The sequence below is a fragment of the Haplochromis burtoni genome, unplaced genomic scaffold (genome assembly GCF_018398535.1).
Source record: "Haplochromis burtoni strain Fernald_Lab_line unplaced genomic scaffold, NCSU_Asbu1 Contig_1624, whole genome shotgun sequence".
Classification (NCBI taxonomy): domain Eukaryota; kingdom Metazoa; phylum Chordata; class Actinopteri; order Cichliformes; family Cichlidae; genus Haplochromis; species Haplochromis burtoni.
Window position 1 is genome coordinate 11614 of NW_024583985.1, and position 11259 is coordinate 22872.

General features: G+C 40.6%; 1 protein-coding gene across 1 annotated transcript in view; it reads right to left on the minus strand.

Annotated features, from left to right (window-relative positions):
- Positions 1 to 4590: 4590 nt before the first annotated feature.
- The window catches only part of LOC102307434 (glutathione hydrolase 5 proenzyme), a 14802-nt gene continuing 8133 nt past the window's right edge, over positions 4591 to 11259 (minus strand). Inside the window, exons 5-13 of the mRNA XM_005952443.2 lie at positions 11178 to 11251; positions 10929 to 11089; positions 10554 to 10700; positions 10291 to 10421; positions 9210 to 9385; positions 8952 to 9043; positions 6006 to 6112; positions 5725 to 5835; positions 4591 to 5638 (exon numbers count right to left, since the gene is read on the minus strand). Coding sequence (XP_005952505.1) covers positions 5501 to 5638; positions 5725 to 5835; positions 6006 to 6112; positions 8952 to 9043; positions 9210 to 9385; positions 10291 to 10421; positions 10554 to 10700; positions 10929 to 11089; positions 11178 to 11251 — 1137 coding nt within the window. The 3' untranslated portion in view covers positions 4591 to 5500. The remainder of the gene's footprint in view (positions 5639 to 5724; positions 5836 to 6005; positions 6113 to 8951; positions 9044 to 9209; positions 9386 to 10290; positions 10422 to 10553; positions 10701 to 10928; positions 11090 to 11177; positions 11252 to 11259) is intronic.

Here is an 11259-nt window from a genome sequence, read left to right on the forward strand (position 1 = left end):
CAAGAGATTTGAGGTGATGCCCAACAGTGTGAGCATTCATCCATCCACCTATCATCCAGTAGAGTTAGAAGTCTCGCCTGTTTGGGCAGTTAGCTGCCAGTGTCCATCCCAATTATCAGACTCAAGCACCCACCAACCATCTGGGACCAGCACCATTCTTTAGCAGCACAAAAACCCATCATAACATCATTCCAGTATTTTTTTTAAAATTTATTTATTTGATTAGCATTCAAATCTCTCAATGAATACAGAATAAAGATCTACCACAAAGTAAGAATGCACGAGATGAGGCTAATCAAAAAGGTACTGGCTGAAGCACATGCTTATTATGCCAAGCCTTTTAACAAAAGATCATTTAGCATGCAGCTCATGTAGATAGAGCTCGAAGCAAAAGAGTAAAACAAAACAAACAAACAAAAGAACAAAACAAAACAAGTATAAACCTCATTCCTCCCTTGCATACCAGCCATCATACATAACTGCACAAAAGAGAATGTAAAACTCCTTCTATTCCAGCCCCACCAGTTAAACTCACAGAAAGATTGCAAGTGTCATGGATGCACCAGATATCCGTCGTGGGGATGTGGGGACTTTTGAGAATTTTGTGCTGCAGATTTGTGCTCTTGTTGGTATGCTTAAGACCCTTGGTCTGGATGGTTAAGTGAAACTGATTTGCGGTTCTCACGTGTCATGACTCCTTAGTAAGCTGCCAGCTGAAATGAGGTTTGAGTTTTGGAGACACATGTGACTGGTTGAAGCTGAATACATGGAAACATTTAGATAGTTGGTAAGTTTATAGCAAAAGGACAGAGAGAGGACCATCCAGAAATCAGCACCTGAAAGAGTCAACGCCAGTAACACGCACAGCCACTATACTCCATGGCACAGAGAATCTGCTGGCAAAGCAGTCTATTGAGCTACTGAACTGCAAATCGTCTGCTCAGAGCAAGAAAGGCCCACTGAAAGCCTACTGTCCATACTGCAATACAGAGGACTAACATTCAAATCCTTTGATAAGGTTCAAATCATAGACTGGGTTAAGACAAACCAACATTGCTGGTGATGTGAAAGATCACATCTAGCAGTACAGTGCAACCTGAAGAAAGTGTGCACCATACATCAAGTCAAACATCTCGGGATCCTACATGAGGTCAACATCAAGAGTGTGAAGGAAGGTACTTTCCTGGTGAGCTCTGCCACCGAAGTCCTCCAACTAGACAAACCTTCAGACCTCTCCTGTGTTCTGCTTAAAGTGATCAAAGTCCTACTGAAACACTGGACACTTATGCTGTCTTGCATGATGGCTCTGACTGCACCATGCTACGTTCATCTTCAGCTTAGCAGCTAGGATTAACAGGCACTCCTGAGGACCTTTCCATGAGAACTAGCAAATATTTCATGCCTTCACTACTTAGCGTTTTGATTTAGCTCAACATTCATATCCAGCTACTTTCCTCAAGCAATCTACAGACTTCTCGAGTATTTACGCCTACAAACCTTCAGCCAAGTTTCGCAGCTGCACCTTATAAACCCTGCAGAACCTGTGCACTTTGAATCACTAGGGGGGACAGCTGCAAGGGTTGGACACTGCAAGACACAGCAAAGACTCTTGAGTCACAGCTAGAGCTGCAACTGTGCCTCCTGCAGCCCCCTATCTGTTGAGCTTCAGAGGCGTGTTGAAAAACAGTGGCAAGTTGACATTCTACCATAAAAAAGTGAAAAGGAGGTAACAATGTCCAAGGAGGATCAGAAAGCCCTTTAGATACTGTACCGGTATGCCAAACCCTTGTTGAGGAGAAAGGATATGCCATTTTTCCAAGCAACCCAAGAGGCAATATTGCCAAACTATAAGAGTATAGAGAAACATCTAAGCAATGGGTGCTGCAAACAATGCAGAAATTGAAAAACTGGTAAGCTGTGGTGTTGTAGCCAAACTGCAACCGGATGTTACCTCCCAAGAGCAAAGAGAGATGGTAAATACTTCATCACATGGTCCAGCGCAATGGCAAAAATAGAATGGTCTTGAACTGCTCCTTTCATTACAAGGAACTTAATTTGAACAAGACTCTATTGCCTGTCTTGAGTCCTTCCCCGGTTGGAGTGCGCTTCAGGGAGCACAGCATCAGTGATGTAGGGGCATGTTTCACCAGGTGTGCCTACTCTCTAAAGACAAACAATTCTTGAGGTTTCTTTGGTGCATAAACAGAGATGAGCCCCCATCCATACATGGATAGCAGGTCCTTCCATTTGGGAGTACCTGTAGACCATGTTGTGCATCTTTTGCTTTTCAACCTGCTATCAACATATCGTCCTACACAGCAAATCCACAGAGGATGTAAGGTTTTTAATCCATCAGACAGTGATTCTATGTAGACAATTATCTGAAAAACTGTTTTATCAGTTAAAACTGGGGTGAAGCGCACCAAAGCAATGGATTTAGTTGTGATCATGTGACCTGTGTGTTTTGAAAGGCATTCTTTTCTATAAGCTTCTGGAGCTTCATAAAGTTTCCGACTTGTGATTTCCATAAGGGAAATTTGGATGCAATCCAACAATAAAAACAAGGCAGACATTAAAAACTGAAGAAAAGAATTTATTGTACACAAAGCTGACAGTTTCAAAACAAAACATATCCAGTTTAAGTCCAGGTTATCTATTCCTATCAGTAAAACACATAAAACAACTAAAAAGTTCAAGGTCAAATTTATTTATATAGCACATTTCCATTGATTACTGTGGATATATTTCTTGGAGCCTCTCGACGATGGTGAAGCCCAAACTTAAGAAGAACGACGCGAGCGATGTAGGCCTCGAAGCCTCTTCAGACTCTGGTCTGGTGCGCCCCCCCCGCCTGCACTGGAAAAGGATGAATGCGAGCCTTCGAATAAAGCGCTACTAACCGCTATAACTAGCTTACGTTCAGAGATAAATTCCATCAAGTCTGAATTGTGCGCTACACTGGACACTCGCATATTAGAGATTTCTACCACCATAAGAGGCGAGATATCATCCTTGAACCAGAGCATCCAGGCCTCAATTTCGGACATAAAAAGCGATGTGGCCAGGCATGATAACACTTTAACTGAACTGCAGGCCTGTGCCTCAAACCACTCTGACACCATCGGCACTCTCGAGGCCACTGTGGAGCCTTTGTCTACAGAGTTAAAGAAGTTAGATGAGAAATGTGAAGATCTTGAGGCACGCTCCAGGAGGAATAATGTAAGAATCGCGGGAATACCAGAGGGCACAGAGGGAGTTTGTTTCACAACTTTTGGCGGAGGCGCTACCTCTCCAGGAGAAGCTACTTATCGATCGAGCACAACGCGTATCGACGAGTGAATCGCCAACGTCCCAAACAAAGTGATCCTCCTCGGCCCATCATCTTGAGATTGCTCTACTACAGGGGTCGGCAACCCTGGGCACACGTGCCACAGCTGGGTTAACTGATAGCACGACCATAGCTGGACTGGCCAGCGGGCATTTATTTGCCCGGTGGGCCGATGTGATATTTAATTTTTATGGGCCGATGATTTTTTATTTTTTATTTTTTGTAACGGTATAAACAATGAAAGGTGGTGGATTGGCCAGATGCTGGTCGATGTGTAAAAATAACTCAGGATATACAGGAGGAGGAGAGACTCAAGGCGGTGAACTGAACTTCAGGTAAGAAGTTATGAACTGCAGTCTATCTGGGTCAGATATAAACCAAGTTTAGATGTTGTTTATTTTCGTTGTGCTGACTTTTTACAGTCAGTTACAATCAGTAGCGGTTTTAGATAAGGGGCGACACGGGCAGTTGCCCGGGGTGGCATCGTGGTGGGGGGCGGCATCACGGGCATCGGCAAAAAAATTGCTTTCTATCGCCCATTTGCTGGGAGTAAGGGCGCCCTCCGTTTGCGAGGTGCGCCTGCTGCTTGCGGCGCAGAGAGGAGAGGGCGGGGCGGCGGGGGATTTTCTGACCGGCTGGAGCAGCATCTAATAACCAGCTCGCAAAGTAAAACAAAATAAAAACAAACCAACAAACTCAAACACACCAGACATCATGATACAGATTTGTAATTTGCGCCTGCTTGCTGCTGAAGTCAAAGTAAACTTTATTGTCATCTCCGCTACATACAGTCCAGTATATAGAGAGACGAGACGACGAGGCTCCAGTTACAGCAGTGCAAGTAAACAAACAATATATATAAGAAGAGTAAGAAAACAAATGTACACTTTAGGACTCGGGGGTAAAGGGATCAATAACAGTTTAAAATTTATAGTTTGATGATTTAAAGTCTCACACACAAGCCGTTGAAAGGGCAGGGGGGCCGGCTGCTTCCAAATAGAGCACATTTCATTTATAATGTTGTAAATCCAAGCCCATTATGTATTCATGATTTGAATCCTGGGTTGTGTGAAATCTCAGAAATGCACCCTAGACAAAGTGAATCTGTGAACTAAGGTGTAGGTGTGTTAGATCATGTTGTGGTGATCCTTGGGTTGGGGGATGGGTGTTCATATTGGAGTGCAAAATTAAAACCAATGGAAGATGGACAAGAAAAGTTCAAAGCCATCAGGTCCTCAGTTTAGAAAAAAGAGAAAAGAAGAGGAGGAGAAACGAGCAAAAGATGCAGGTAAGCAGATGTGTCATTGGATAATGGCAGGTCATCCTGAAACAATCAGAATCAGAATACTTTATTAATCATAAACAGACAGGAGCTCAGACAGATACCGAGGTAAAAAGAAAACCTGCCTCACAAACTGCTTGTCAGATTAACTTTTACCCTGAGCACATCAGCAGAATTACCCACACTTTATAAGAGCAAAAACATAGCAGGATTAATGAAGCACAAAATCTTAATATGAAAACTAAATATAAAAACATAATAATAAAAAGCATTGGGTGGGGGCTGGGGGGTTAAACTACAAATCAATTGATAGATAACTTAGGTCTGCCCTAAAGTGTACCCTACTTTATCTCCCTTCTGGACTATCCAGTGGGCTAAAATCTACAAAGTAAACATGAATTTGATGAGACTTTAAAATATGAATTGTTTACTATAACCAAAGATTTCTGCAGTCAGTCTCAACCTGCTGGCCTGCTTTTTAGAAAGAATGCAGGTCAAAGAAACAGGCATGGGCTTCACATTTTGACCTGAAAGCTGTTTCCTTGTTTAGTCAATTCTATATGAATCAAAACCCAAAATAAACAAATATTTAGAAGGTCATATTGATTGTAAAAAATTGAGGCGGATATCAACAGCAATCCCTACTTTTTAAAAAAATTACATTTCTAGTTTTTACAGTGCTGTCTTTGCACATTTTTGCATGAAATTTGGGATTTAACTGATCTGATCGTTGCATTATGTTTTCAATATTACAAACTTTTTATACACATGAGCAAAGCATGAATGATCTATCAGTTAACAGACGAATATAGATTTACCAATGTTGTAGCTACAGCAGTGTCCATAACCTTAAGACCATGCTGTATAACTGACATCACTGACTCTTGGTCTCAGTAACCAGCAGCTTTGCCTTTTTTCCTTTCATCAGACCATGCAGAGATACAGCTGCCCGCCTTTTCCACAGCGTTGACTGTGTTGTAGAATTTTGCTATTTTATGTCCCAGAGCTTCAAGACCATCAACTACATCCTGCAGGGCAAAGAGGAGAGAGACTCAGATGGAACAAGAGAAGTAGAACTTATTAATTTATCATTTAAATACACTGAATAAATTACCTTTTCAAGCTTGGGTTCAGGTTTTACTTCACTTTTAGAGTCTACAAGAACAACAGGCGTAATAATTGCCTCCTTAAGACTCTTTCCAAACCAAAGGTGGTTCATGAGTGCCTTGGAGAGAAAAAAAATGAGATGAGAAAGTGATGATTACAGGATAAATTAGGGTGAAGAATCTTGTTGCTATGATGCAAGCTTTAACAGCAAAGACCAGCATCAGTCCACATCAATTTATTTTATTTAATATGTAATGGCACTTTTGTGTGTTTACCATGCATACATACCGAGGCCACAGCCGGTGGAATCGTTTCAGAACCAGACCCTCCAATCACCAGCGTCTTCGATGGAGACTTCAGCACAGAAGGGGCCATATTGGAGGGAGGCCGCTCCCCTGAGAAATACAACAAAGACCTTGAATGACAAAACTAGAAAACAGAAATCAGTCTGTACACACATATCTGTGCATAAATCATTTACACAAATGTTTCATACACGAATCAGTTACTGTATTTTCATGCAGTATTTTCATACCTGAATTTTTTATACTCTACAACAGGGGTGTCAAACTCCAGGCCTCGAGGGCCGGTGTCCTGCAGGTTTTAGATAAGACTCTGGGTGAACACACCTGAATCAAATGATTAGTTCATTACCAGGCTTCTGGAGAACTCCAAGACATGTTGGCTGTATCCCAATTCAGGGTCTGCAGCCTTAAAGGCCGCATTTTAAGGCTGATTATGTTAAAGTGAATTGTTAAATGTTTGTCATTTTTATGCTTACCATCTCTACATTGTTTTAACTCTGTGATGAAAGAAATTCTTTCTTCCCCCCTCCCCAGATTCTCGAGGTTCTGGGTGGGGGCTGTAGTGTTTTTAATCACAGGAACATCCTTGTGAAGGTCTGTTTGATGTTGGTAAACTTCCTCCCCTTTATATGGCTTCACTTTGTTATCTAGGGTGAACCATGAATTGGGTGTGGGGGAGACTACCCTCTTTATGACCAAGGATGTTGCTCCTGCTTTTATGCTTTTATGACCCTTTTTGGTCAGCAGGAGAACACACACATACAGTGCCTTGTCTTTGTAACCAAGGGGGGTTATGAGGGGAGGTGTTTGTAAACTATTGTTTATTGTGTGAACGTTTTCAATAAAAGGCAGCGAGAGGAGGCCATCGTCGGGGTCACTCGTAAGGAGATTCGAAGTGCGTTTCTGAGATACCGACGAGGCCTCCCTTGCAAGTAAATCGATCGAATGCTGTTGCCTTGTTTTTCTTTCACGGGAATAAGTCCTGGATACAGCAGGGTCTGAGTTTAGACCCAACAGATTATGTCACAGCGACACGACAAAGGCTGTCCCAATTCAAAGGCTGCTCGAAATGCGGCCCTCAAATGCGTCCTTAATTCCCCTGAATTTTAAGGATGGGTCGGTGTAGCCTTCATTGCCCAACGTATCCCAGACTTCATAGCGTGGCGGTGGTGTGGATATTTTTGGGTTTTTGGGAAGCCGAGCGGACAAAGAGTAAACTTTCAGAAGTAAGTACTGAATATTATGTCACTTATTTATGTGCAAATGTTTAATAACAAAGAACATTAAAACATTCCTGTTGGCCACATGTCGGCAAAGTCATGTGACATTAGTGACGTTTGTACTAACTTGGTTTTAAAGCCTTTACTTTAAAATATACGCCGTTCAATAGCTGAGCTTAATCTTACAGAGAATGATCAAAGCTCATGTAGAAACAAACAAACAAATGAACAAAAGATTTTCTCCTTCATTCCTGTCAAACAAAGCTGTATGAAACATTTCCAGCTGTTAGTATCATGGTTGCTAGGCAACCTGGGCAGCGCGACGGAGGCTAGACCGTCCCATTTCACAAGCCTCGCACTTCCGGCCTTAGCGGTCTTTGAGTACACTGCCCTTGTGGACCGTTAAGGCTGCGTACTTTAAGGCTGCAGACCCTGAATTGGGATACAGCCGCTGAGGAGGTAATTTAGCTGTGTTGGATCAAGGACACATGTAAAATCTGCAGGACACTGGCCCTCAAAGCCTGGAGTTTGACACCTGTGCTCTACAAACAAGTTTAGAATTGCATCCGCCCATGCTTATCAACAAATGATGAAAGTGCACACACAACAAGTGAGTTATCTCTACTGAATCTGTATCAAACTAAAGTGAAATGTCTTTCAAAGTGCAGCTATTACTGAGACTCTGTCAGTGTTAGATTAATGTTTGAATGATGCTATGTCCAAACTGAATTATACAGAACCTTGAACACACTTGAATCAATATTATAGATCTATATATAGATTCATCCATCGATTATCTTCAGCTTATCCTTCTCAGGGTTGCAGGGGTGGTGGAGCCAATCCTAGCTACCATAGGGCGAGAGGCAGGGTAAACCGAGGTCAGGTCGCTAGCCTGATGCAGCGCTAACACAGAGAGACACTCGCATTCACACCTATGGGCAATTTAGATTCACCAATTAGCCTAACCCTACTAACTGCATGTCTTTGGACTGTGGGAGGATGCTGCAGTACCCAGAGAGAACTCACACAAACATAGAGAGAACATGCAAGCTCCACACAAGTGGGATCAAACTCAGGGCCTTCTTGCTATAAGGCAACACTGTGCCAGTGTGCTGTCCTATGTATATATTTAAATGAATATAAATATCCATATACCGTCAAATCACAATGGTACATTTATATTATAAGGTTAACACACTTCAGTAGAGAGAAACCCCCAACAATAAGAAGAGCCCCTTATGAGCAAGTACTTGGTGACAGTGTGAAGGAAAAACTTCACACAACAACACGTTGACATGGAAACAGATTTTACTACAGCAGTAGTAAAACTGTGCCTGTTCTTGAACATTCAAACATTTTAGCAGGCTATGGTATTAAACAGAAAATGCAATTTTAGTCCAAATTCACATGATGTGTTTCAGTTTGGCAAAACATCGTGGAAATGATCAACAAGTTTAGTTTTTCCATGATCAACAAAATATGATGCGTCACAATGAATTATGAAATGCCATTTTCTCCTCTCATTTCCCCAATGGCACTATTTTGCCATTATTAGAAATTACTTAAAGAAATATGTCCTGTCAGGAAAATAATTTCAGGAAAAAAATTAAACTCTTTGTGGTATTAGTTTTGAAATAATCCGCCTTCCTCGTCTAATTACTTGTATTTCATAAATAATAAATGTAAAAAGTATCCTACTGATCTCCTACCATGAGAGGTTCTATTAGCTCTACCACAGAAGTCAGACAGCTGGTTGTTGAGAATGATTCCAGTGCTTGGAGAGAGGACCCGGGAGCCGAATCTGTAAACAAAAAAACTAAATTAACTACAAAGCCAAGACACTCTTTGTAGTATAGAAATAGTCTAAAAATAAGTTTCTCCATAATCTCTTAAATCTTCAGTTTCAAGAAAGAAAAATATCTGATAGCTGGTTTCTAGCAGTGAAACAGAATGATGCAGGTACTGACTCATCGTTGATGCTGCTGGTGACAGACACAGCAGATCCATCTTCAGCCAGCACAGATACATGTGTGGTGCCGATGCTGTCCAGATACAAGTTGATGCCAGGATCACGAGTCTTGTCGCTGCTGATCAAGCTTCGAAGGCTGTCTGCAAAGCTATCCTGTGTCAGTTTCTTTGCCATCTGTGTGAAATACAGAGAATTAATAAAATGAATTAATAAAACTAAATAAATATGCACATTACAGAAAATACATTTCTGTCAAGAAAATTATCAAATTACAGCCAAATGTTAACAGAATTTTGATCATTGATCCATCACTGATGCAAGATGAATGAATGAATGAATGAATGAATACTAGAGGTTATAATATTGGTTAGTGATCAAGCTCAACATATGACCGGCAAAGATATAGTCTCTGAAATTCAGTCATCTGTGTGAACTACAGAGCATCTGAAAACATCACATTACACAAAATTATACTTATATTTAAATACTAAGATAATAATAATAATAATAATAATAATAACAATAATATATACATACTAAATTAAAGACAAATATTAAGCCAATTTAGGTTTATGTGCTTTTAAAACTTGTATTTATATGTATATGTTTTAAAAGCTACATCACTGCTCAGAATGATGCTGAAATGAAAATGCTGAGACTCAAAGAAATTCTTACAGTACTCTACTGGTTTTCTACACCCTTAGTGCTTCTATAAGAACTTTAATTGTAAGTAGCAGCCAGGTACTGATAATCAAATGCCCCTGATTGATCATTAACAAAGGTGAACACTTCTGTAAAAGCACTTTGTTAACACAAAGTCACAATCTCACCCCAGCAAACTAACCCAAAGTCCAACTGTGCAAAACTCAGAGATATTACAAAAAAAAACCTCAACTCATTATCAGTGTGCATTAACTGACTGTGGTGGGGTGTAGTTTGTGGATGAGCTGCAGGCAAGGGGCGGTTTGTTTTGTGTTTTGTGATGTGGTATTGTTACTTTTAATTGTTTAGTCACTTAAATAGAATCATTCTTTATGCAATAAAGCAGGTGCAAATCTGTAGGATTTTGAGATACTTACTTTATCTGAGCTGAAGTTTGGATCGCTGATATTTGGCTTTAATTCATTGGCAAATTTTAAAGCTTCAATATAACGGTGATAAAACAAAATCTTTTCATCAGTCGTCTTAGGTTCTGAATTCATTTTGTATCCTGAAAATATAAATAATTTTTATTTTTTGGATTGAAAACATCGATTCTTAGTGTATCACATTTGTAAAGATTGATAAGGATCCTTTTCTTATATGAATCAAACTCTACATGCTAGAAGCAACAATCAGGAACCTTTCATGATGTTGAGGATGAGGCTGAGGATGGCTCCTCCTGCAGGGGGCGGAGGGAAGTACATTTTATAATCTCCCAAAGAAATATTCCACGCATCAGTCACATTAGCTTGATACGATGCCAAGTCCTCCAGTGTGAGGTTTCCTCCTGAGCAAAAACAGTGAAACAAATGATTCTGCTGAGCAAAAATGAACACAATGCATTTCATAATCAAGACTTTGAATGGATCCAGACAGATCACAGTGTAGCCTGTGAGGGATCATGTTAGAGTTTTCCAAAACCAATAGATTTTTTAAATTCGTAATTAGATCATTGTGCCTGGCAGACACAGAAAACGGTCAGAAAGAGAGCAGGATGAAACCCATCTGATAATACCTTCATTCTGTATGTCACTGATTAAATTCTTTGCTATTGTTCCGTTGTAAAACACATCTGGTCCCTCGTTTGCGATCATCTCCAAAGTGTCAGCCAGTTTCTCAAATTTCACAGTATCACCGGTCTTAAGCAGGTTCCCATTTTTATCTAAATATAACTTCCTGAAAGACAAAGACAGCGAAATAAAGCTGAAACATTCATCGTTTGCTCTTTGTATTTTTGAAATCACATTGTGGGTGTTTTTCATACCGTAGTGACGTGTTACCAATGCGTGGGATGTGTTGACCTTGGTAGTAAGGAATAGGGAATCCTTCTCTGGCTAATTTGATGG